This window comes from Athalia rosae, chromosome 3, assembly GCF_917208135.1.
Source record: "Athalia rosae chromosome 3, iyAthRosa1.1, whole genome shotgun sequence".
Classification (NCBI taxonomy): Eukaryota; Metazoa; Arthropoda; class Insecta; order Hymenoptera; family Athaliidae; genus Athalia; species Athalia rosae.
Genome location: NC_064028.1, coordinates 3757209 through 3783775, shown reverse-complemented (window position 1 = coordinate 3783775; position 26567 = coordinate 3757209). Strand labels below are relative to the sequence as shown.

The following is a 26567-nucleotide window of genomic DNA, read 5'->3' as shown; positions in this document are numbered from 1 at the left end:
ACGTGATTCTATCTGCGACAGCGGCAGTAAGGTTATTCAAACTCTGAGGCACGCTCTGAGGATGAAACCAACACATGTCTTGAGTAGCCAATATTTATTGAACACTACTAAATATACTGTTATGCTTGAGTTTTGTTTTCGTTTGCTTTTGTAGGTTTGTATTGTTTTTTTTTTGTATCACAGTTACCACTTGTTATTTGAAAAATTCTTAATTCATAAAATATCGGAGGTAGCCTTAATATTAATGTCGTAGTACACAGACATAATTGATTAATTATACTATATCTTGCAATACCCTTTCGTTCACTCGATATCATCGGCATTCCTTACATCAGCATTCTAAAATTAATATCATGTACTTTTTAAATATAGCATTTTCTGTCATAAACAGTCTCGTGACATTTTCTTAACATGACTTCTACTCAATCATTAAAATTGTTGATATTTTGTTAGGATGAATATTGCAGTTGCTGGAAGTGGATAGACTAAGCAGAAACAAGTTATAACACATCGGGTATACAAGTTTAACAAAGCGATGAATCAGCCTTAAAATCTAAACTCGTAGAGTGAGGCAACGTTCGACAGACCGCGATTTACACGTCCTCGAAATAATTCGGCAAGCGTAGTGAAGAGCACGACTGACAGCCTCATATTCACGAAAGACAGAAGCCAAACGATCATGATACTAGGTAATTAAAATTTTCAATTGCAATGTGGAGTTATAACTATTTATAGCTCAACGACGATTGTGCTTGGTTAGGCAATTCAACATTCCTTCTAAAATGCTTGATGAGAACTGAATGAAAAATGATGAAAAACGTTCCGTTAAGATTAGCATTTTGTTTATTCATAAATAGAGCGAAATAATGTTAATAAAAATAAGAGAAAAAAGGTTAAGCTTATTCAATGGATCAGCGTGCATCAAAACCTGTAGAAATAAAGAAGAAGAACTCAATTAGTTTACGCAGTCATTTACGAACGTTTCTGCATGAGCATCATAAGTACATAAAATATAAATACATAAGATTGCATAAATAACGAGCACTGACTCTTGAAATAAAACGCAGTGTTTCTGCTCATCTTTTATTTTTTGTAAGATTTTGAAAATTTATTTTTAAATACTCAAACTACCTTGGTAAGCTGCACATATCACACGTCGCGAGATCAGCGGAATTAATAAAAGTGCAATGACGACATGTCCAGAGTGATTGTTCGGGAATTGGATTTACGGCTGCTCCATTTCCAGCTCCGGTTCCAACTCCCACCGTGGATACAGATGCTCCGGGACTATTACTGAAAGCTATGCCTCGAGATGTATGTGGGCTGGTCGATGTTGCGGATATCAACTGTTCCACAGTTGCCCAGTGTTCTGAACGCGCCCATTCCAAGGCCTGTTCACGATTCCCTGATCGAATTGCTGACAAGAGAGGTGCCATGTGATCCTGTAAAACATGTGTTTATAGATTTTACCATTATGATATCTACGAATCGAAAATAACTGACTGAGGTAAGATAATCCCTTTTGAATTGTGCACACAAACTCTTGATACGTCAAATTATAACAGGTTTTAGATAGAATAATTTTGGTTGGCTGAAGTGCCTACCTTCATTGGTAGCATATCCATTGTTGCGATAAATAGAAGAAGATGAAAATCGGACACTGCTTCCAAGAATTGATCGGGAGTAAACTGCTGCATGTATGTACAGAGGGAACTAAACACTTGAACTTGTCCATCGACCAGCCTAAAATAGAGGTATGAATTACATGATTAACAGATAGTCTATGCAAAGAATGAAGTTAAAATTATTATCATACCTATTTTCAACCGGGAATGGAGTAATATCTTCGTTTACGTAAAAAGTAAACTGTGGAGTGAGAGGAGTCGAGGCTGGCACATCAACTAGCAGATACTCCACCGGCAGAGGTCTTGCTAATCTGGATACTTCATTGCCGTAGCTATCCTTCTCCTGAAAACACAAATGCAACGATAGTGTATTCTTGAGTCTCCGGTTACATCATCATTGGAGACTAATTATATTCGTGCTGTCAACAACGATCGATAGGACTACATGATCGGCAAACAAGATCTTTGCACCGATCAAATGAAGCAACAAGGGTTCCTTCTCGCAAATCAACAATCGAATTTTTGAATTTTACTGAAGAGTATTCATCATGACAAAACTATTCGTAAAAAATGCTGCAGAGGTCATCGCGAAGGCAGGGCATTCGAAATATATTGCTTGAATCATATTTAAAATTCGAGCTCTTTGGTTTCCCATATTCTACGCAGTCATTGTTGGAATTCCTCAGGGATCAGGGTGGCGCTGCGATTGATTTTTGCGGTTCTCTGAAGTCTAAACGGCGCGCGTTTCGGCCTTCGATGATCTAGAGGGCTTTGAAAATGATCAGCGCGCGACGACGACGTCGGAGGTCTTTACTGCGCGGGAAAGGGGGCGAGAGGGCAGAGCAACAGATCGTGGCGCGCGCTGTGGTGTGTGTCGGTCGGTCGGTCGGTCGGTCGGTACCTCGCCGCCATGCTAGTGGTTAGTTTAGTGAATCAAACATCATGATGTGGCAAAACGTTTGCACAAGTTAAAATTAATAAACAAATGTCGCGTATCGGCGCGACTCGTCGTTATGTTACGTATAATAACGTTCGATAAACGCAAATACAATAACCGCGATTAGTACAAAACCAACGACATCCCCCCCGCAAGCGCAAGGTTCAATTAATCTCGATGTAAATTTATAAAAGCCAAACGAAACGTTACGTATATTTTTTATTAATTTTTCCTTATTATTTTGCATTTTTTTCTGTCCTCCAATCGTCATTTCATAGCTCTTAAGTGAAACACGATACAGATCGTCGTTATATCGTATGCTCAACTCATAAAACGGGTACACAACACACACGGTACGATCTACTATGTCATATTTTCATTATCGTTCAGATATGCTCAGATTCAGATAGCATACGTGCGCATGGTTCTTTTTATACTCATATTGTTGACAAGGGGGAGTCTCTCTGACTCTAAACTAGTCGGTGATTATGGGTTATATCTAACAACGCTGCAAAATGCACTGTACTCATGTACCTATCGGATTGGGGTTCGTCAGTCATCAATTGATTGCTAATAATTGTCACCAACCGCGTTAGAATGGTAATCTGTCTATTTCTCGGAAACCTGTCGAACCTATCAAAATAATCCTTCAAACTCCTCACCTCCTATCTACCTTGGCCGAATCGTCGCCTATTCCTCTGTTATCCTCCTACCTAGGAATCTGAGTGTACTCAATACGTGTCCTCTTGCTGGCTCCTCCCACCACCCCACCTCCTACGTTTTGGCGGGATTTCACGCGCACGCGTGCTCACTCATAGTGGGTCTATTTTCTGTTATTTCACATTCAATATTTATTGTACTGACGATTTCAAAAAAATCTAGCTAACTTAGAACTCGAATTCTACCGGTTTCAAATAAAAATACAAAATCTATGTTTCCATTTTTGAGTCAGAGAGACAGGATTTTTTTAAATGTAATCGTCTACCGCTATGGTCAGAATTGTTAATTGCTCCACAAATTTGATCATTTACTTTAGGGAATTATTGAATGTACACAGATGCTGGATCCGAGCGTACTAACAGACTTAGAGGAGTTGACGCTGTGTAGTTATTGCAAGCAGAAATTTAACGACGCCGAACAATGCCCAAAGTACCTGAGCTGCAAACATCACTTTTGCTTACGATGTATAGAACATAATCTGCTCAAAGGTAGAGAACTATTTTGTGCTCACTGTTGGAAACGGACCGAACTCGGAGACCAAGGACCTGATGCTCTGCCCACTCATTCCCCTCTACTCGCTCTTGCCAATAACTTCTCGCATCTAAAAATTACCTCCAATAATACCAACAACAAAATCGTGGACAAGGAAAGAAAGGTATTATTCATTTTAATGATGATTTATCATTGGTTTCCTGATAACAATGAAAGACAAAATGTTCAACGTGTTTTCACACTGAGCCTCGATTATTATGCTATATTTACTCTATTGAAAACAGCCATTCGAAGGCAGACATTTTTCGAAAATAGATTGGAAAAGTAACTACAAAGAGCACAGCTGACGTTTGAATACCAGATACTAGATTCTAATCGCATTCAAATTGAAATTGTTAACCAGGCATTTTTCAAGCACAGATTACAATTATAAAAGGTTCAATTGAACGCAATACCACGTGAGGGTGAAGCCTTACCACGAAAGGATTCTTCATTAATTGGATCATGACATAAGGTCATCCATGTTTTCACTGAACTTGACAAACAATTCAGCTTACACGCTGTGTGTACTGGCAAAGTTAAAGTCATTCATTTCAGAAATGAAATGTAAGTCCATTCTAACGAGATGAAACAAGATTACCAGCATATTTTCATAGCGGTAGCTTACGAGTAAATGCTTAAATTCGTACAGCCAACGATTTGAAAGTTAGAAATATGTCACTTCTCATCCCTTCACTCTAATCCTATTCTTTGATTGGTCTTTTCAGAGCGAAAATTGCCACACACATGGGATGCCGTTAGCGCTGTGGTGTGCAACATGTTGCTCAGCATTATGTCGAGCATGTGCCACACCTCAGGAACATCCCGGGCACCAGATAAAGTCACATACAGATGCCAAAGACCAACTTATATCTGACGTAAGTATAAAAATCAATAATTTGAACACTAATGGCAGGAAAATCAAAACATATCACATTATTCGATCACACTTTTCAACCGAACGAAATCAATACATCACTCATGTTCCTTGAGCATTTCGATAAATGACATCCAATAAATTCACCCAAGTTACCTCAAAATTCGACTTTTGAGAATAATATTTTTAAACACACCAAAATGAACTAGGACCATCGATTTCCTCATTAGTGAGAAAAGGAGAGACTAAAGACAAATTAAATGAACAGGTTCAACACGAATTGGTAGCAATGGGAAAGCTATCAACTGAGATTCAGAGACTGGTAATGCAACAGCGAGAGTTTTTGATAAAAGTGTTAGAGGCTTGCGTGACCCTGAAGACCCATGTAGAGACTGACTTGCAAAATGGATGGAGTCACTTCCCAGAGATCACAGATGCCCGAGAAACGCTGGGCAAAGCAAAGGCTAGTTTACAAATGGTCGAGAACCCTGGTGATATTTTTAATTTACACACACAGCTGATACTGGAGAAACAAAGGCTACAGGCAAAGTATCAGGAGATGACACTACAATGTCAACTGGATGATCTCATTGGTAATTCGGGTGTAGTCTTTGACTTCACGCTGCTGAAACAAGCCCTGGCTAGCATTCACACAGGGGAACCGGTCATACCACAGCCACCCGGGGGAACTGGAAGGCTACAGGGGAATCATGCAGCCACTCAAAACCCCATATTATTTCTAGCGAATTACTGTATGTCTCAGTTATATTCGAGGCATATGGCGAACAAGCAACACGTTCAAAACGGGGCTATCGACTTCCATTCGAACATGATGCCACCACCTCCTCCCCCGCTGCATATTCATCAAGGTCCTCCACCCCCACCGCAATTAATAATACCCGCTGGATCTCCGTCCATCAAACCAGCTCCACCAAATGTGATGCTACATTCCCAACAACAGCCAGCATTTATCACAGAAGTCGGCGCTGGCAATGGTGCTCTGGTTGCAATTCATTCTCCACCGCAACCACCGATACCACCCACTTTGAGAAGTCAACCGAACCCATACCCCCTCTATTATTTCAATATCGACGTTAACGGCGCTCCCCAAGGTCGGATTGTGATAGAAGTTAGGCCAGACGCAGCGCCAAAAATGGCAAAGAACTTCAGCGTGTTAGCAACAGGAGAAATTGGGGTTGGGTATAAAGGGTGTACGATATTCCAGTGCTGGGAAGGAGAATCCGTAATCACAGGAGACTTTGAACTGAATAACGGGCGTGGAGGTAGAAGTATATTCGAAGATGGATTTTTCATGCCTGACGATACAAAGTTTCCAGCTGTCAGAGGGGCCGTAGGTATGCGGCGAACGCAGAAGCGACGAGACAATTTGGGTATGGTTGGCTCGCAATTTCGAATTATTTTACAAGAGATGAGAGGATTTACAGGGATTTTTGGCCACGTGGTAGAGGGGTTGGATTTAGTAGAAAAGATTTCTACGTACGGCGATCAGACTGGTAAACCGACTAAGACCATTCTGATAACGAAATCTGGAAAACTCTAACGAACACGTGAGTGCAACGATATCTAAGTCTACATTTTCAAGTTAGAGAAATAGGTAAACGGCAACAATAAGAGAACGCGAAAGGTAATACGTGATTGCCGTATCGTTGTAAAATACGTTAATCGTAAAAGTTGCACCTTCCGTGCTCTGTATGTTAAGTCACAACTTAATTACTATTAACAATAAAATCTAAAGATGTTGAATCTATTTTTAAACTTCGACGCATAAATGAATCCATATTTTGCTATTGATGGGGATTTAACAAGGTTCTATATTATCTATGATGGATCGATACATACGTACCTCAAAATTGATCGTAATATCAATACAAATAACTAGCTAGCTATATAAATGTATGGTATTTATTTAAGAGGTTCGTCATTTATTTTGTCTATCGAAATATTATTACTAGATAATAATTTCTCCACGATCATAGGTAGCATGCTATTTAATACCGCACGGTCGACGGAAGTAATACCTTAGGTCTTACGATTAGGAGTTAGATTTTAGACGAAAATCATGTTTTAAACAGGATGATGATGTATTTTCGGATGTGGACTAGTTTTTGGCCAAGAGATGTTAAGTCAGTTTTTAGAATTGACATGAAATGTACAGTTTATATGCAGAACCTATCCCAAAGGGACCTACGATCATCGGAAAACCCGTTATTGTGTAACGTACGAACGAATAGAAAAAATTATACACAAACGATGTGTATTTATATTTTAGGTCGATTTTATTTTTAGGCTTTAGTTTAGAAATATATATACCCCCGCCTCTCGTTCCGTGTTAAAATTAGTGCGCCATCATAAACGAAATTGTATTGAAAATTAGATCTCAAGATATACAATATATATATACAAGAAGGCCTAATTATAATATAGTTTATAGAATATATATTGGACGTTTATCCTAATTTCTGGTCGAAATCGAATGAAAATGAGCGAAAATATATACATATGTATATTTATATATATCAAACGAATCATTCCTTGAGCTATATATCGAATACTACGAATATACCTATTGTAATGTTATTGTAATCGTGAAAATCCTGTCGTTATGTATTGTATATATATATGATATATATCTATATCATTACTATAAATATTATAAATCTGCTCGTCCTCGTTGTCGTCGCGAATGCCTTTCCGAAAACCTTAATCGATGTTGAACTTGAAAGTTTTAACTCTTGTTAATTAGCTAAGAAAAGAATATAACACGTGTATGTACCGCATTACGATAAATTGTAGTATAGTTAATGATATCCTTTGAAGAGTTGGCCACGTCGAATCTCTTCCTCGTTTCAGTTTAAAAATAAACAATAATAATAAAAATAATAATATACAACACCTATCAGGCTCGATATGCCTGAAATGTTAAATTAAGCGAAGCAAGTGACCAATATGTACACTATGCATTACGCACCTCTACATATACCATTGCTGTAAGTGTGGTATATGGGTGAATAAATGACATATTTTTATGAATGTGACGAGGCATTAACGTATAGCTTGTACCACTACGAATATCAAAAACCGTCGAACTATCTCTGCCTTCGTCTTTGGTCGAAAAATGATATCTTGTAAATTATTGAATTTGTTTTCCCCTCAGATAAATACATATTAAAGGTATATACATGTTAGTTAAAATGCCGACTATGGAAACATGTAATAGTGGATAACTTTTCGTTGGTTAATCCTACACCGGGTGATTGTAATAACTACAGAAAATGAACCAAACCAATTGCTATTGAAATAACTGTATATGTGTGTAAGGTAAACGATTATTACCTGAATTGATGTACTTCTAAATAACTATTTTAGAGTTATAAACTGTTATCCCTCAAATAGGCGTACTTCAATCACTCCAATCTTTTGTTCCGATGTTTAGAACTCATTTTCAACGGTAAAGTCAAAACTCCAGCAAATCGGCAGAAGAGTTTTACTTGAAATTATTTATTTTCCAGCCAAACGCCATCAGAAAACGAGCAGTTTTGAACAAAAGAAAAAACAAACTTGGCAAAATCTGATCGGGAAAACCTCAAACATTCAACTCTTTTGCGTGAAGCGAATACAGTCTCTCGTACCTCAATTTGCTGCACTGGTGATTTGGATTCAGGTTTTAAGCAAACGACATCCGCCTATAGTAAATCGTCAGATTTTTTCATTCCCATATCCTCAATCCTACTACTATTTTCGATTTAAAAGATGTTACCATTTTTTTAATCTCCCAAAGAGTTAATTCTAGGGTACAAAGATTGAGACCTACACCAAAGAACAAAAAGCTCATGATCCAATTGATTTCGTGAATACCACGGGTATGACTGGCGACAGAAATATACTCGAGAGAATTGAAAAACTCTCAGGTATGATAATCTTCCATTCATTCTTTCGATAGAAGTACGTAATTTAATCACTTGTGCATCATCCCATATCTATAAACGAACTTAAAAGTGTATGAGAAAAAAAGGTAGTTCGTAACAGAAGAGCGAGTAACGGATGTGAGTGCGCGAATCTATGCCCAATGATATTGCATTGTTCCAAGCATTCTAAGCTGTTCTTGCTGATTCATTCACTTTTATTTTATAATTTCGCTCTCTAACGCAATATTCACTACAAATCTATGGCGTGTTAGCGTGAATAAATTCACAACAGACTAAGGATTTGAAAAATTGTACTAATATCTATAAAAAGCAAATACCAATTGTTACTTACCTTATAGTAGACATCAGGAACATACTGCTTATCTGTCGACTCTATGACATAGCCAAGCTCCGGCGCATCCTTTGTGGGGACAAGACACCCATCACGTACCAAAGCCATGCACTGATTGGAGACCTCATATCCTTCCATATGCACCTGATTCTTATCATCGCCTGCACAGAAACAATAGTATTTTTTTTTACTTTCATATTATTAAAAACCTGGTCATAGATTCATGAATGAAAATTTAATTCTGTAGGGAAGTTTTCTATTTGGGGCCCAAGATTGAGCCGAAAAAACTGGAACATTGAAGTTCCAATCATTGAAAAAAAAATGCAAAATTCTCTATTTCTATTTATGCAGCATTGGATACTGCTTATACCTGATATGCATACCTGTAACGCAGACTGTGACAAACTTGGAACCGAAATAACCACTTGGAGAAAAACGACAAGCATTAGGATGCTGATTTTGGAAGTAGCCCGCCATAATGCATTCTTGTGCTGATAAGAAGTGACTTTCTATATTTCTGACGTGCTTTACCTGTGAAAATTGAAGTACGTTATGAACAGTTCTTAGAAGACTGGTCACTCTTAAAAGTAAAGTTAGTGCAGTACTTATTTATCGATACGTACTGTGCCTTTCTGTACGTCATCCGCAATTAGATCTGTGAATATCCACCCGACTCTTTGTAGTCCAAGAATACGGGCCAATTCATCAACTAATTCTTGTCTTGGATCTGGTAGCAAAGATACTGTGTCTCTTGTACTTTCCTAAAACATTAACGTGTATGCTAACTACATATATACAAAACTACATACATACAAAATTGAATAAATGGCTTACTTGTGGAGGTTCGTAGATTGCAGCGACTACAGCTCTAATACCAAGGGGGACGTCAGTGTTTATTTCATATCTTCCATAAAGATAACCTACACGTTGGTGCCCAGTGCTTCGCCAATAATTCAAAAAACGTTCAACCAGGCTTGCATTTTCAAACATCACATTATCGACGTGGCGATATTGCTGTCGATTCAGAGTAATAGCATTAGGCTGACATTTACTACAAATCCCACGGGGCCATGGGGGATGATCTTTGCAGCCTGTCTTGATGCGACAGCTTATGTCTTCAAGCTGGAGAAATTTTCCTCTACAAATCAAAATGCAGCCATATATGATCGACATATGAGTTATGAATTTTTCTTATTGTTTATAGAATGATCTATTTCAAAAATGACACAACAAATGATAACATACCTGTCGACACCAGCCGTCCCCTTTCTGAGATATGAGTGGAATGATAAATGCTTGATATTTTGTTCCTTGAGATACGCTTCGTCGAAAGGTTCTAAAGGTGAACAATGCACGCAACATCCATTGGGACCATGCCGGCATCTGAATTCATTGAATATTTATCATCAGTGAATTAGTCTGGCTTCAAGACATAGCAAAAATTATTGGTACTGGGGCATGTCGAGTGCATGAATATGACGTTGATGATACACAATACTTACAATTTTTCGTCACGTTTTTGTTGTATTTTTCCATCCATTTTCCACAATTTCTGATCCACTTCATCTTCGGTGACATTGGCGAGAGGACGGACAGAATTCATTGCCGAAGATCCCTGTGATACTCGACTTGTGCTTGGCGACATTTCCATTGAGGTTGTTTCTGCTTTATGTAGATTCATATTTAGAAAAGTGTCTTAATCTTAGAAGCCATCAAATTGATGAAAAAAATTCTCCACAAAAATGGCTATAGTTCATGAAAACGTGAACATATACTGAACTAGGATGTTGAAAATAAATAAATCTAACAATTTTTGTAAGGGAAACTGAGTCTTACTACCTGATGGAATATTAACGGAGGCACTACTGGTCGAGGGTCCATCTTGTGGCCATAAAACAGTGCCATTGAGAGGCACGAGGTACACCATATCACCATGAGACAGTCCAGTGTCCATGACAGTCTTGCTCCGAGATGATATAAGCTCATCTTTGTGATTTTTCAATTTGTACAGACCAAATCCAAAACTGTTCAACTCAAACGTATCATGTACCTTAACGGAAAATTAAAAAGAAAATGACTAGTTACTTTAAAATTACATTACAAATTGATACGACATCACTCCGTATGCAATTCATATAGAATTGAATGCAACTCCAATCATGATATTTTACAACTTGTATATGATTTGAGAGTTGCTTTGACTCATCAAAATTCTGCAACCAATAATTTTTTTAGGTCACAGATTTTTACAATGAGGAAATGAGTTTATCAGGAATTATGAGAAAAAAGAAAAAAAAAAAAAATGCATTCATCATTTGTAAATTTCCAGCACCAGACCATAGCGAGAATGTAAAAAAAATTCTGTCGAAAAGTTGATTTGATGAAATACCACAAATTACAACCCATCTAGCCTAGACTATATAATTTGATCTTTCACTTCCACACATGAAAAGTTTGTAGTAAGTAGGACAAACCTTTTCAAAGAGTTCTCGTACAGTATCAGTGGGCTTCACTTCAATTCGTTTGGTACCTTCGGGTGACTGTACCCGGAGTGTCTGTAAGTTAGATAAGAAATACGGACGGGTTTACGAATGATTTTCTCAATGAGTTTGCATAATTGAAAAGAGTCGGGTGGCGTTGTTGTGTATGCGTTAAAGTTGGTTATACTATATCATCAGATCCGAATACTCTCAGTAGAAAAGTGGTGTAAATAATTGACAGAAAGTATTGAGAGCGGAAACTTCTCCGAAATCTATAAGCCGTGGAAGGCTTGTTTGAGTCGGTGTGATTGCGAGCAATAATAAACTTACGATTAGCGCTGATTTTGACATTTCGCCGGTATTCCAGAAGCATCAGCTGTTCGAGTCAGTTCGAGCGTTCGAGCCCGCTGCACGTCCTGCCTGCGTTAACAAAGCGAGATCAAAGTCCCTAGTCAGCTGTGAAAAACTGCCGAGTCAACTTCTGTCCATAACCTATTACACATCAAAGATTATTAAATGGTATGTATTTAACAAACTATCGCTCACGTGTCAATAATGTCTCTGTTTAATTGACCAGCATTATTCGAAAGCTGATCGATCAGCGTTAATTCGTTAACGACACCTTTCAATCCGACGAAAATAAATTGAATCCAAGAATTTTACCTCAGTCGACAACTCACTCGACTTCATACTCTATTCTCGTCGTCAAGGAGCCACTGTGTGTGACACTCGCCTCCCAGTCACATGCGAGCTCGATAAAAGAAGGCCTCTGCCTTCAGCTCCAGCCGAGCTGTTGTTGCTTCTGTTTTTGCTTACCCTAATTCTGACGACTGTTATGACCTGAACACTGTTCATCGGGACTTGTCTTGGTCTTTTTATTATTCATTTTTGCCGGATTATTGCCTCAGATCTCCAAGAGCGAAAAATCATGACGATGCATCGACTTTTTCATTTTTCTACATAACATACCTATACCCTAAGCACAAGGCAACAATCCAGGTAATTGAAAGGCATCAATCCAGATAATTCAAAGGCATTGATTCGAGGTATGAAATAGAATTACCTTTACATACGCTATAGATATTAAAAATTACGGGATAATTATGATTGTACCGTTGACAGTGGTTTATTCTTTGACCAATAGAGTCGGTATCAGTCGTGCGAGATTCATATCGATATCGGTAGTCTCATTCCAATTCGATTGACGTTAGTTATTTGTTATTGACCATGACGAACTCATTATTAAGCAAAGCATCGGAATTTTCAGTGTTGGCAACACGGAAATAAAGAAGCAGGATCCGACTGTTGTTTCTCCTGAAGATCCAGTCAAATAGAACTCCTACAATAAAATTTCTAAACGGAAAGGCCAGTCGTCGAAAGCCCGCAGTTGTGCTCACAACTTTTTTACGTCTGTGGTGACCGTTGTTTATTGTAACGATCGTAAGTGTTCAGTTGATTTTCTCCTCCTTGCGTTCGCATTCCTATTAGTAATTACTGTTACCAAGTATTCGCAATGTTTTAATACCCCTATGAGTCAACATCTCCTAGCTATGCCTTCGTAATCAAGTGAAGATGAATCGTAGAAATCGTGGGGAGCAGGAAATTGAAAAAAATTTCGAACCGTTTCGAGCTCGCACAGGACTTCGATTGATCGATATAATCTTAAATCGACTTTATTCTATTCGAGTCGAATGAATGCGATATGGTATGTTTGAATTTAAAAATTGCCCGAGTCTTCATCGACCTCAAAAGCAGATATTCGAAATGGTTATTCGAACTAACAGCGCCTAGCTATTGTAGTCAAATTTTTGAATCTTTTGAAATGACGTTTAACGTAAATCTGATGCAACCAGTGGTTGCAACGGACTCACAATCAGACGACACATTAGTATAAATTTTTATCATTACCCCTTCTAAACGGCATCATGTTTATCTTTTTAGCTCGATGATTTGCCAATTTTTTTTCTGCTTCGTTGATACTTTATCATCTCATTACAGCTTATCATTTTGAACATCACTTAAGTATAATTGGGAATTTACCGATATTTGCATTCAGGTATTAAAAATTTTTACACGAATTTAAGTCTAACGTTAGTGTATTATAGAAAAAATCGTAACCAAATGTATAATATTTTCCAGAATGCAATACTAGACGACTTTGAATGGTTCATGTGGACGATCATCAATCGCACTAGAGGCACTGCGTGTGGATCCCTATCACGTTGCTTTGGTATTATAGTTGAAAGAACTTCTCTGCCAAGGTCGCCCTAGTTTTACCATTTGAAATAAGAACTGGTTGTCAGAATAGTGCCAAGTGGGATATCAAGTCTACCGTATAAACGTACGTACCTATACCGCAGTAAGTTTAAGTTAGCGCGTAGGAATTCATCGATGATCTCCGTCATCGCGTGCAGGCGTTTCTTACCCTCGTCCCGACAGCGGATGGACGTTGGGAACAACGGTCAACGCGGATCAGCATAGTATTGGTGGTGCAGAGTAGTGGAAAACTAAGGATCTATTATTAGGGAAGAAACGTAGGTAGGGAATCGGTGCGGTGGTCTGCCCCAAGAATATCGTGGGTTGGCAGGTGGAAGTGTCGAGTTTAAAGCCACCGTCCTTAGCTTGGCTCTGCACGTTGTTATTTCTATGGAAAGATGGTATTTGTTGGGTGGTACCGGCGGAGTGTGGTTGCCTCCCAAGCTCTTCTAACTGAGACCAAAGGCAACAGGTCTGCATCGTCTCCCTTCTGCGATTCGCTCGATCAGCTAACTTGCACATATTTATTGCCAAGAGGGTTAACGCACGCGACATCGCGAAGCTCAACTTTGCTAATTTCTTCATTAATTCCTGAATAATTGATCGCTGTACCGTGCACCGCTGGTCAGAGAAGAGAATCACGTACGGTATCTCCGAGTGACGATTCTATCGATCTCCACTTTACTCCCGGAAATTTACTTTCCAATTACTGTGACACTCGTGGAGCATAGACGCCGGTTCCAACGATCCATACCCGTCTAGTCATTGGCACCGATTTTACCGCGCAAGGTAGGTGTTTTCACGAGTATTCGTCACGGTTGGATGCACTTTATCTTTCCGATCAAACTGTAACAAAAATCAAACGAAACCGTCGTACGAGGTGTAACTACATACATACATCCCATCTACTTTGTTCATTTTCACAATTAGAGTATAGAAGATACTTTCACCTGCAATTTTCAGTAAATTCTTTTCATCGCTTGCATATGTCCTGGAAATTGTTTAATCCGTTGTTTTGACCTGTGCATTGTGAGTATAACGGTGATATTTCATCTTTTGTCGAATAAGTTGTTTATTTGCAACGTAAATTCCTCAAACAATGTTTTTCGTACGTCACAAACGCACTGGCAAAATTCCAGTTGGTCGAATTTGATTTTGGAATTTGTCTCATAAATATGATTTCCGAATAATTCTTCATAATTTGTATAAATATTTACACGAAGAAAATAGTTAACAAGATGTACGTAACAACACAAACTCGTTCTCCACGAGGTGCAGACGCATTTCTCGTCGAAGCTCGTTGCGCTTAGGATTTTCCATTGATTTAACGATACGATGACGTAGATCGGATCAATATTTATCTAGCTCTCGATTTCAGACGTCATCAGTTTTATAGTGAGAACATAGCCAGTGTAAGACGAAAATTTCGAATCCGTTCACCTCTGATTTCATGCGTATTTTACTACGGAATGAAAAAAATGTCTTTCTATTTTTAGATAGACGCCTTTCCAAATAGAAAATGGGATAACGTTTCCAGAGAGGCCCGCGGTGACGCAACAACGCGATGTTACGACGCGCTCCCCAAAAGTCGAAGGTATTCGGGGCTACGGGCGAAAGATAGTTACGGTTTGATTTCGCCGGTGCAGAAACTGCAGCCGAATATCTCGAGAAAATTTGTTAACACGCGGACATCACCATCATGTCGTTCGCTACGCTAGTTGTCAGTCTGTCTAACATTTCTTGGCTTCCGCGTGCACGTGGGTAGTAAGAATTGTAGCTGCAGGGAATGCAATTCTTGGCACACGTACTGCCAGGTAAACGTCGCGCTGACAAAGCCTCCTTATCTCTTGGCAACGGTGCGTGCATCAATTCCGTCAGTTTGAGGAAAATTAAACGATTAATAATATGTCGCGAATTATAATAGAACCTCCGTTGCACTTGAACGCCGTTTTAGCGTTCGAAGAATTTAAAAAAAAAATTTGCAAGTAACGATTACGCGGCAAAGCAAATTTCGAAGTTCAAATTATACGAATGCTCTTCGTTTTTTCAGCGCAATACTCTTGATTCTGTGAATCTTGTTATCCACTCTATAGGGCTTGTACACTTTGTCATCAATAGTTGCTTCGACTTCAAGTTCTGATCATCCAAAATTAGGAACGAGTGTAACGAAAGAAATTCATATCAACAAGTGGTGAGCTGAGTGTGAGACCGGCTATTTTCTTTCGCCACTGAAAAACTACTCATCATATTCTTAGATTGACGGCACTGATCTTGGCCTATATTTCATGCCCTAGAAAAAATGAAAAATATATTTCTAGAAGTGAAAAACGCCCAATTAGCAAACTTGGAACACTTTCAATGTTTCCAAGTAGTCCAAACAATTAGATAATTGAGTCCATCTTCAACTTCATCAATGACGACGCTTCTCGACGCTTTTCCATTCCCGATGAAATACTCAGAAACGTGATCACCCACAGCACCGGTGGATAGAAAAAAATGTTTCCTTATTTTCATATTCGTTTGATGAATTTCAGGTTGACAAAATGGAAGAATCCGATGAGGTCGGTACTATAGTGGAACTGTACATCTACGATCTGACAAATGGCATGGCTTCGATGATGGCACCGATGATGATCGGTAAGGATCTTTCTTTTACCACTCTCACTTCCATAATATCTCGTCTTTATTTTCCGTATACCAAAAGTAAATTTTCAGCTTGATTTCATTGTATCGTGCAGAACTTTCATTGATTAATCTATGGAAGTCTTTGATATGAGCGCATGTTTTGAATAATCTTACTAGTTTTGCGCAAATAAATTCTAACGCTATAGCAACGAGATTGTAAACGTCATCTTATCGCGTACATCTGCCAAAGTACCACAACCAAAATATATTCAACGCTCAGTAGACTCCATTTATAGGCTCTCTACTTTATCGTACTCAAAATACTTGCCAAAATTGTCACTAATTTTAGATATCTCGAGTAGCAAGTTGAAAAATGTATAGGTAGATAATTTCCTCTTTATTCCATCGAAACTGTTCACGAGTATTTTGAGCATTATGAAAGACACCAATAGGTCTTAAAAAGCACTTAGCTTTTCGATTACTTCCTGCCTGATAATTATATCCGTGCATTTTTTAATCTGTAAAGGTCGTCAGATTCCGATTCATCCCTTCGATTGTGACGCACCAGATTTGTTCATTTTCGTTATTATTTTTTTAATTATTTTTTCATCATTGAAGAGGATTGTCATCCGCAACAAGTTACGTAAATCTCCAATTGTTCAGCGAATCGCAGGTCACCAGCTCAACTCCCCTATCTATAATATTGAAACGATATTCGTTGGCGTGACAAAATTGTCATTATCATATTCAAATTCATTTTCTAGTTGGATTCATCTGAGATATAATTCTGCCGATGCTGACATTATTTTACAGACGAGCGATCGTTTTTCAAGTAATTTTGACCTGCGGCTAATACGGATAACGAGGTATGCGCTTAAAACGGGGCGCGGGTCGCGGGATTTCTGGCAAAGCTTTTGACCCTATCTTAAATTTTCGTCTAAAACTATAACTGGAAACTTAGGCAGCATCTTCATGGTTTATATTTATCCTCGTGCATCTGCACTGGGAAATGAGTTCGGTCACAGACCTCGGCGTCCCACTGCCCGATGAGGAAGCTGCAGCATTTATCTGTAACTGCAACCGGATGGCTCGAATACGACCACCACGTGAATGCATACGGCTGAGGCTATATTCTCCCATTTGTATGTATATACGCGGCTATATGAACCCCCGTCAACTTCGGCTTATGTAACGAATATACCGGTGATTACACAACGCGCGAACATCGTTCTTCTGCGAGTAAATAATAGAATACAATAATATTATACGTATGGTATTATTCATCGAAATATTATCAAGATAATTTATCTACTTCCGGTCAATGAAATTGTAGAGGAAAATTTGCCATGTGCGTTTTGGCCACGGGTTGTTAGAGATCGTCAAACATCAGACAAAGATGTTTATATTGTAGGCGTACATGAAAAGTGTGAAGCACTGCATTTATGTCCAAGTGCGACCGCGTAGTGGAAGATTCTTGAACATTATAAACGCGTTCTTTGTACCATCTTAGAAATAATCTAGCAAATAAAGTCACGTCCATATGCGTGGCGCATTTCCCTATTTTTAGTAGTTTTCGAATAAATATTTTACTTGCCAAATTTATAAATCACACAAATTTTGCGCAAACAAGTCGACGTCATCAAAATAAATAAATATGAGTATATTACTCCTCACGATTCAAGAATTTTTTTTCCCTATTATTTTTGTAATTCAAGTATAAAATCAAAAAATTACATGCTCTTTTTTTGATTTAAGATTGAAGTTGAGTGAGAAACAATCACAATCGACAATTTTTGGATGTTTCCTATGATTTTTGACCAAAAAAAAAAGATTTTATTGCTGGAAGTACCCCACTTGATTAATTATTTATCCAAAAAACGAGTGGGCTACCTCAAAATATCAAGTACAAAATTTTTTCCACCTAACGATTACTCGATCGATTGCATAAGTAGATGATTTTGGCTTCCAGATTTGGATTTCGGAGCTGATTATACGTGAGATTACTCTTGCAGAATCAAAAAAAAATCGATTTTTGAGCAAAAGATAAATCATTCTTTCAATTGGGTTTAATATGCTTTTCTGACGTATTTTGACCTCAGAAATCCGAATCTGGAAGAAAAATTGACCTACCTATAAAATTGACCGAGTTATCGCCAATTTTCATCTTTTTGGGGTCAAAAATAAAAAATTGATTTTTTGGTCTATCTTAATGTAATTTGAGCTCAGGAATCCAAATCTGAAAGAGAAATTGATCTATCTTCAAAAATGACCGAGTTATCCCCATTTTTTCGCATTTTTTGGCATAAATTTGAGGATATCTCGAAGGGAAAAAATCGTAGCTTAATTTGGACAACGGATTCGTGTTCCTGAGGTCAAAATACATAAGAAAAGTGCCATACGATCAATTTTAAAAAATAAAAAATTTTTGCCAAAATTTAAAAAAATCGTAAGGGGTACCCCTTGGAAAAATCTCAAAATTTGGCCAAAAATTTTTATTTTTTAAAATTGATCGTATGGCACTTTTCTTATGTATTTTGACCTCAGGAACACGAATCCGTCGTCCAAATTGAGCTACGATTTTTTCCCTTCGAGATATCCTCAAATTTATGCCAAAAATTGCGATAATTCGGAGATAACTCGGTCATTTTTGAAGATAGTTCAATTTTTCTTTCGGATTCGGATTCCTGAGCTCAAATTACATCAAGATAGACCAGAAAATCAATTTTTTATTTTTGACCCCAAAAAGCTGAAAATTGGCGATAACTCGGTCAATTTTATAGATAGGCCAATTTTTCTTCCAGATTTGGATTCCTGAGATCAAAATACGGCAGAAAAGCATATTAAACCCAATTAAAAAAATGATTTATCTTTTGCTCAAAAATCGAATTTTTTTTTGGTTCTTCAAGAGTAATCTCACGTATATTCAGCTGAGGAATCCAAATCTGAAAGCCAAAATCATCTACTCGTGCAATCGATCGAGTAATCATCAATTATTCGCTGTTGGGAGCAGAAAAATTGAGACATATCGAATGGTTTCAGTCGTAGACCAACTTTGATTCGTCGCAATCCATGCATGGGTCGAAATATTCGAATTTCTCAATTCACCAGCAAACTCGAGCTTTGCTGGAGTCAGGTAGCCACGGGCGCGCGGTTTGTTGTGGGGCGTCACCTCTGCTCAGCCCTGAAGGTGACGTCTCATAACAAAGCGCTACGCTGCTGGCTACCTGAGTCCAGCTAAGCTCGGGCTCCCTCGTAGACCGTTACTCAACTTCAATTTTAAGTCAAAAAAAGAGCATGTCATTTTTTGATTTTATAATGGAATTACAAAAATAATAGGAAAAAAATTTTTAACAGTGACGTACCCCACTTGATTAATTATTTATCCAAAAAAACGAATGGGCTACCTCACAATATCAAGTAAAAAATCATTTTCACATTTGAAAAATTTTCTTTTTTTGTAAGGTACAAATTCTGCCCCCATGCCAAGAAAATAAAAAAAAATTTTTTTAACTCACCCTAATATGTATGCTATAAAGTAATAGACAAAGTTCCATTCGTACGTAACGTTACGGCATTATATTGGTATATCTATAGTATTGTCGTGGATTTTTTATGAGATTTCGAACTAATTTTGCATGAAATTACCATTTCTTTACAGGAAGGAATCTCGACGGGATCTGGCATACTTCAATAGTCGCATATGGACGAGAGTACTTCTACGGTCCCGAGGGTATCCAGAGTGTGCGTCCGGTAAGAACAAGAAGTTGCTCTTCAGGGCACAATAATTCAAGAAGTTAGACTAACTAGATTTATACGAACATAAAGTCCGTCGCTAAATCAATTACAAAACTTTTGGTATTCTATAAAATTCCTTTTCAATATTCGCTATTGTAAATTATACAAATTCAAAATTTTTCACTGTACTGTTTTGGAACATTGTAGACCAAAAATTCTGTAATCGGTCTGGCGACAGACCTCATCCTCTGGGCCCAGTCGATCATTTTTCATATTTCTTCACCAAAGAAGCAAGTAACACCTCATCCGGTGTGCAATATCGATCGTGGGGAATTTATCAGATTTCACCCTAATCCAAAGTTGGAAAAATATGAATCTACTTTCCGAATTCTGACCAAACGAAAGCTCTGCATACCCCCAAGCCGTGGTGAGCGGGCATACGATACACTAGGACTGTAAGCATACCGGGACTAAATTTGGTCCGAGGACAACTAAAAATATCTGGAGATTCGTAGGGGCTACTCTCTCAGCTCTCTCGACTTTGCTCTCATAGCTATTACCCGCGACCATACTTTCCTGGCCGGTCTCTTCGCGGGCGAAAGCTGCCGCCGGTAAGTCTGTCTCGTGCTGCACATCCTCCGTCTCTTCTTCGTCGTCGTCTTCGCATTTGCCTTCTTCTCCTTCGTCTCTACCCTGACCTGCCCCTGCTGGCTACCACCACTCCGTACGTGGGTCTCTATTAATTACTGGGGTTTATATTCGTGATGTCATCGGTACCGAACGCGTAGTGTCGTAGTGATGTGTATTATATAGTATATTATACCTTTAGGTGCGTGAGTGCGACTGCTGCGAATATCAAATTTTATCCCCGAAGACCGCGGGCACCTTTTGCCAATTTTTTTTTCTCTTCATTCATTTATTCAATTAATCTCAGTGATCCCATACTTATCACCATATTGCAATCGCAGATGCGCATCAATGGCGATAGATTTTGAAAAAAGCATATATTTGGACTTGTTTTTTCTCGACAATTTTCCTCCTGATTTTTCAACGTAATTATTTTATTTTTTTCCCATTCATAGAATAAACGGAAATCTAGTATTTGTAAAAATTGATAACGTTTCGCGCTTCATACTTGTTGAAAGAAGTACGGAAAGAGAAGAATCGCGGCGAGAATGTAGATCTGATTCTTGTACTCACTAATTCAGAGCTGTGATGTGATAATTACTGAATAAGGAGATCCATATTATAGTTGACAAATAATTACTACAAAACTGTGCGTGTTCATGCCCTACGATACTTATTTTAAGAGCTTAGGTAACTACAGTAAAGGCGCAGCAGATTGGCCACTTCCCACTGTTCTAATTTTAGTTATCTTATTCAGTGGATGATGTGGATACTACCTCTGGGTGGCATGTGGTTTGATTTGGTTGCTATACATATAATACAAGTAGAAGGTGTCATCGTTGTAGAATAATGTTAATAATTGCGGCGATTGTAATATGCATAAATATGGAATTAATCCGCGAAGAAATGACATGAGTAAGTTGAAAATATCCTTTCTTTACAGGGTGGAACTCAGCTTCATGAACCTTTGAAGATAGAAAAAGTCGGCGATACGTATCTGCCGTATTCTGTTTTTCTCGAGTACATCAACGGACTTGGAACTTCCAAATTTGCGTGAGTAAATTTAGTGATAAAACGTTTTTTAGTGAGTGAAGAGAATAGTCTCCAGCCTACGCCGTATGTACATATATAATTGTGAGCACATAACAAGAAGCTTGTTGCCCTCAATTGTAAATTACACAAGCTGAGATTCTAACTTCACTCGCACTCGTTCAAGCGTAAGAGCAATGCTGATTTATTCCATGATTTACTCAGGCCTGGAACGTATGACCTACTCAAACACAACTGCAACAGTTTCTCGGACGAGGTGAGCAACTTCTTGGTCGGAAAAGGCATCCCCAAACATATTCTTGATCTACCAGAAGAAATACTCAGCACGTAAGTTCAAAAGTTTTCCATGAAAATTTCCATGCAATATATATCGCCAAATAGTTTAAGTTCGATCTGACAATTTGCCAGCAACGTCTATCCTGTTACGATGATCTCTGACTCGGATAATGAGTCACTTGTATTTTGTTACAATCGCAACTGCCTTCTGATCTCTTATGATCTTTGTTTGCAGACGTATAGGACAAGCTTTAAGACCCTTGATAGATACATTGAGCAACGGTGCCAGCTCTGGATTTTCGAGTGGACAAAGATTCGTAGAACCCAGGATCCATCGTGAAGAATCACCAGAGTTTGAACGTTTAAACTCAGCCATCGAGGAAGCAAGGTCTTTTTTTTTCTCTAAAAGAGAATAGTTTTTACTGCTTTCTTTCTGGTGTGGTTTTCGGTAGTTAATCATTTATGTTAAAGCGCTGCTGGGTTTACTAACATCCATATACCAAAACGCTTGTGTGCCAACTTATAGTTTGTAATTTTAGAACCGCTAGAGCTAATTAGATTTCAACAAATCTTTGAATATAGCTACTTGCTTTTCAAATAAATTTGTGCTTTCCAGCTTCAAGGTTTAACGTTCTGCCTATACGAAATGGCGTGGTGTAATTTAGGATAAATATCTTAATATATTTATTATGAAATACACTTCATGAATAAGTTATGTGGCTCGCATTATTCCTTTTGCCTTTGTCTTTGAATCTCAGTACAACTCAATCAGCTTTTATGGTAAGAATGACAATAGATCGAAATATTGCTACTAAGTAAAATTTTCAGAGTTGATGCCTAACATTTTTGACAATAGCATAACTATAAGTAGTATTATTTATAATTAAAAGATTCAATTTCCATTGACAGTTTTATAATACCCTGCGTTACTTTTTTATTTTTAGATTAAACTCAATAGCATTGGAAGAAAGGCGAAACGTAATCAACGAGAAATTAGCAAAAAAAGAGCGTAAGAAAAAGAAGAAGAAGAAGGAAAAGAAAGATAAAAGCAGCAGTGGTAGTGGAAGCAACAGTACCGAACCAAGCAGCTATACAGCCATGGCTGAAAGTGAGAGTATGTCCTCCATATCAGTCAATCTGTACCAATTTCACTCACGCTAGAATACGATAGCAAATCATTAGAGTCATTGTCACTTTTAACAAAGCGAGTTGATAAATTTATCCAATTTTTTTACTTGTATTTCATCAGGTATAATAAGTGAAATTCAATCTGCAAATGGGGATACAGGCGCAGAGATGTCGCCATCAGACAGAGTTCTACAGATGGAAGCAGAGGAGAGACGTGATCTTGAAGAGAAAAAACGCCAACGTGATCCTCCGGTAGTGTTCAAAGACATCGTTGATGCAAGGGTTGACTTTGACGCCCTGGTGGGTCTGGCGGAGGGTAAATTGAATGCAGATGAACAAAAAAGTCTGGAGGAACTTCATCAGTATGTTTTAGAAGATGAAGGATCCTGGGCCTTGGGAGATAATTTCCTTAATTTTATAGGTTTGTACTTCAATCCAGATATTTCTGGCTGTTCATTATTATGATATCTATATGTGGTATAATTGTTGTATTTGAATAGGACGTATACTGTATGATAAATCTCTGGATGCCTCGGTAAGAGTTAGACTTCTCAACATACTGTCAGTCGCAGCTTTGAAAGATGATGTAATTCTACTTTTACATCAAGATCGCAGAGAACATATCCTCATGAATTACGCATATGATATCGACCGTCACCCACACGAAGAACAACTTTCCTTAGCGCTATTCGTAAGTGAGAACTTGTGTACTTGACGTAATCTTCATATTCGAGAGTCTAAAGCATGAATATTTTTTTTTAGATGGCTAATATGTTCGAAAACCTAAGTAGTTCGGAGTGGCTTTTGTACATTTCTGAATGGCCGTACCAAAATCAAAATATCAGCAATATCAGGGTAACGACAAAAGTCGCTGTACACTCACTCCTCTCAGATACGCCGGAGTTGCAAGAGCGCGGAGCTGCAGTTATTCACAATCTCGCCTGCAAGGAGGTAAAAACTGTGGTCTGTATCCTATCCAGCTTATTAAATACTTGAACCCATATCTTCAGCTCTAAATTGTGCGTCTCAAATGACTGGAAATGTATTATGCAACTTCAACCGTCAAATTCATCGTTGCTTTTCTATGCATGTGCCGCTTGGTCTCAATTTCCTGAATTTCAGCTCATATCATCTCTGCCATTTTATTTGACGACAGAGAGTTATCGACCCCTGATGAGTAATTTGTTATGCTAAATCAATATAAAATCCTTCCGTTAGTGCAAAGAGACTTCATGTTCACTGTGCCAAAGAGAGAGGACATTTATTCGAAGGACGAGATATATTTTATTTCCAGAGCTCATTCAAAAGTCAGATTCGGTCAGGTGTTGGAATGTAGATCCAATTGTCTTTCCATAGTTAAAAAAGAATATTTTTTTACCGTGTACTTGGAAAGCTCATCGACTAGTGTGTAGACTTAGCAGCAGGAGATATGATGAAGCATTGAATCGATGTTTCATGCATTGTTACTAACATGGGGAGACTGTAAAATTGTTACGGGATAGTAATGGCTAAGAAGAAGAAGAGTGTCAATTGAGTTGTTACTTTGTCTGCGATTAACAGACAATTCCGACTTGAGATATCACTGAAAAGAAGTGCTGCCTTATCTCCAGCTTTGGCCTACCATTTATCTCAACTTTTAAGCTATTAAAACTGCTTTTGGGTATAAAATTTCTTGTCAAATTTATTCTCGTTAACTGGCATGCTTGCGATATGGATCTAATAGCTTGGGTAGCAGCAATTATTATTACGTAAAGCAGTAGATAATAATGTATTATATTTGTACTAAGATCCAAGGTCAATGTTTAATCGCAAGACCATCAAAATTAAACAGATACTTCTGTAGGCATTGGATATTTTTTCAGAAAATGAGCAAAAGCAAAAATCTTCGGCAACTATTACCAAAAGGCAGCATTTCTAAGGTACCTTTCAAAGTCCCTTCCGTACATAGGAATAGGTCTAGAATAGGTGCATCTAATCTATTCGTAAGAAAAACATCATGAACATAAAACAGCAGGTCCGAAGATTCCTCAGTCTCAAATGATGATTGAATTGACAAACTGTACAACACGCCATTAATTTTGTTCCATCATTAGAAACAGATTTGCATTATGTTATCGATTAAATTTGTTAGAACACGATTCGTACATGCACATTGAGAGCTTATTTTAAGTCAACTTAGAGTAAACTGCTCAACTAACAAAAATGTTCATGAATTAATGCAAAAGATCTCCATCCAGGTTTTCGATGACGTAGCCGTAGAACTGACGATGGCACTTCTACAGTATTTCAACAGTAATCCAGCTGAGGAGCAGCTTTACCGTTGCATGAAAGCACTAGCTCGTTTTACGCAAATCAGCGGACAAGAAGTTCCACAGCTGATCCAAATGATCGGGCCAGAACCGAACAAGTTCCGTGGAGTTTCCCAGAGGGTAGATGAACTTGTCGATCAGATCAACAAAAAATTGCGTTAGACTTTTATGAAATGACATATGTATAATATATTGGAACTATAATTTGGATATATTGATCAATATTTCTTGGATTAATAATGTACTTTATAATAGGATAGTCGATTTACCTACGCATCACTCTTTGAGATGAACTATAAGAACATCCAATTTGTTAAAGATGATAAAAAGGTTGTATATTAGTTAGAGAAGTTTCATCAGAAGGAAACACAAAAAAGTTAAATATTAATAGATCAATATCCGCAACATGCATAGCAATGCGATATGTTATATTCACATGTTAGTGGATTTTTATAGCACGGTAACAGATTAATTTATACTATAATTTTGAAACGAGTGTGTTTTTTTACTTGCAACTTGATCATGGAACATAGATGAGTTGCAGTTCATAACTGACAAGTTCAGGTAGCAAACGTATTTATACATAAGTTAGGATTTTTCGTTAATGCTCGCGATAAAACGTTCAAATGCAATTTTCATAGCCCAATTCATAACGATTATTAACCAGAATCTATCGAAGGTCTTCACTCTGATGCATTTTATTTACAATTCTAATTTAATTTCCATCCCGAGGTGTGGCTAGTCAAAATTAAATCCCATACTCCATGTACCATTGTAGAAAGTCTAAGTAGCAAAAGTGGAGCTATGTACTCACTGCCACTTGCTCTTGATCAATAATAATTGTCCTCCAATCCCCTTATTCAATAGGGTACTCAGGAGCAAGAACGAAAAAATTTGAATCAAACGTGACTCCGAATAGCCTCACCTTGCAGTGGATAATATTGGTTGAACGATTCCGACACTATCTTCCTATCGAGTATTTACTATTGAGTATAAGATGAATTTTAGGAAACGACATTCATAGATAAAAGCCCCGATCAAGTTGTCAATTACTGTACGAAGTGAAAAGTGCAATAAATCATTTAAATTGCTTCGCTTCTTCCTAGTCTCAAT

At 37.9% G+C, this 26567-nt stretch overlaps 3 protein-coding genes and 1 long non-coding RNA gene across 23 annotated transcripts; 2 read left to right on the top strand and 2 right to left on the bottom strand.

Annotated features, from left to right (window-relative positions):
* Window positions 1-77: 77 nt before the first annotated feature.
* Window positions 78-12143, bottom strand: LOC105686406 (nuclear protein localization protein 4 homolog). Of its 6 annotated transcripts, none has more exons than XM_020852750.2 (14): window positions 11995-12143; window positions 11779-11904; window positions 11443-11523; window positions 10808-11018; window positions 10471-10633; window positions 10214-10351; window positions 9803-10106; window positions 9592-9729; window positions 9352-9499; window positions 8969-9129; window positions 1817-1968; window positions 1605-1743; window positions 1132-1442; window positions 78-928 (listed from the first exon to the last, which is right to left on the bottom strand). In XM_020852750.2, the coding sequence occupies exons 2-14, from the start codon at window positions 11797-11799 to the stop codon at window positions 922-924; spliced, it is 1974 nt and encodes a 657-aa protein (XP_020708409.2). In that variant the 5' UTR covers window positions 11800-11904; window positions 11995-12143; the 3' UTR covers window positions 78-921. The 6 variants fall into 6 exon arrangements, with proteins under 6 accessions (XP_020708409.2, XP_012256608.2, XP_020708408.2 ...); XM_012401185.3 differs by having other exon boundaries at window positions 11779-11868; window positions 11995-12140; XM_020852749.2 differs by lacking the exon at window positions 11995-12143 and having other exon boundaries at window positions 11779-11936.
* Window positions 2273-8101, top strand: LOC105686407. Of its 3 annotated transcripts, none has more exons than XM_012401187.3 (4): window positions 2273-2544; window positions 3620-3937; window positions 4542-4691; window positions 4959-8101. In XM_012401187.3, exons 1-4 carry the CDS (start codon window positions 2536-2538, stop codon window positions 6249-6251), a joined length of 1770 nt encoding a protein of 589 aa, XP_012256610.1. In that variant the 5' UTR covers window positions 2273-2535; the 3' UTR covers window positions 6252-8101. The 3 variants fall into 3 exon arrangements, with proteins under 3 accessions (XP_012256610.1, XP_048507917.1, XP_012256613.1); XM_048651960.1 differs by having other exon boundaries at window positions 2273-2767; XM_012401190.3 differs by having other exon boundaries at window positions 2273-2915.
* On the top strand, window positions 11830-26545 carry LOC105686408. Of its 12 annotated transcripts, XM_048651966.1 has the most exons (15): window positions 12345-12494; window positions 12716-12888; window positions 13447-13504; window positions 13588-13789; window positions 16239-16341; window positions 19988-20079; window positions 21635-21744; window positions 21946-22068; window positions 22253-22405; window positions 22962-23131; window positions 23267-23566; window positions 23646-23836; window positions 23908-24096; window positions 25008-25064; window positions 25383-26545. In XM_048651966.1, exons 5-15 carry the CDS (start codon window positions 16248-16250, stop codon window positions 25614-25616), a joined length of 1713 nt encoding a protein of 570 aa, XP_048507923.1. In that variant the 5' UTR covers window positions 12345-12494; window positions 12716-12888; window positions 13447-13504; window positions 13588-13789; window positions 16239-16247; the 3' UTR covers window positions 25617-26545. The 12 variants fall into 12 exon arrangements, with proteins under 12 accessions (XP_048507922.1, XP_048507924.1, XP_048507923.1 ...); XM_048651965.1 differs by lacking the exons at window positions 12345-12494; window positions 13447-13504 and adding an exon at window positions 11830-11967; XM_048651967.1 differs by lacking the exon at window positions 13447-13504 and having other exon boundaries at window positions 12299-12447.
* Window positions 13562-21279, bottom strand: LOC125500198. Of its 2 annotated transcripts, none has more exons than XR_007277435.1 (3): window positions 21265-21279; window positions 13798-14550; window positions 13562-13715 (listed from the first exon to the last, which is right to left on the bottom strand). It is a non-coding gene; the product is annotated as an uncharacterized LOC125500198 (long non-coding RNA). The 2 variants fall into 2 exon arrangements; XR_007277434.1 differs by lacking the exon at window positions 21265-21279 and adding an exon at window positions 14655-15187.
* Window positions 26546-26567: the final 22 nt, after the last annotated feature.

Coding starts and splice junctions, on each gene's coding strand:
- LOC105686408 (XM_048651963.1), top strand. CDS start 15,269: ATGTTACGACGCGCTCCCCAAAAGTCGAAG. Junction 15,299..16,238: donor GCGCTCCCCAAAAGTCGAAG/GTATTCGGGGCT, acceptor GATGAATTTCAG/GTTGACAAAATGGAAGAATC. Junction 20,080..21,634: donor GTATCCAGAGTGTGCGTCCG/GTAAGAACAAGA, acceptor CTTTCTTTACAG/GGTGGAACTCAGCTTCATGA.
- LOC105686406 (XM_020852750.2), bottom strand. CDS start 11,799: ATGTCAAAATCAGCGCTAATC. Junction 11,524..11,778: donor TGTCAAAATCAGCGCTAATC/GTAAGTTTATTA, acceptor TCTAACTTACAG/ACACTCCGGGTACAGTCACC. Junction 1,443..1,604: donor TGGATATGCTACCAATGAAG/GTAGGCACTTCA, acceptor CATGTTTTACAG/GATCACATGGCACCTCTCTT.
- LOC105686407 (XM_012401187.3), top strand. Junction 3,938..4,541: donor TCGTGGACAAGGAAAGAAAG/GTATTATTCATT, acceptor TGGTCTTTTCAG/AGCGAAAATTGCCACACACA. Junction 4,692..4,958: donor AAGACCAACTTATATCTGAC/GTAAGTATAAAA, acceptor TTAAATGAACAG/GTTCAACACGAATTGGTAGC.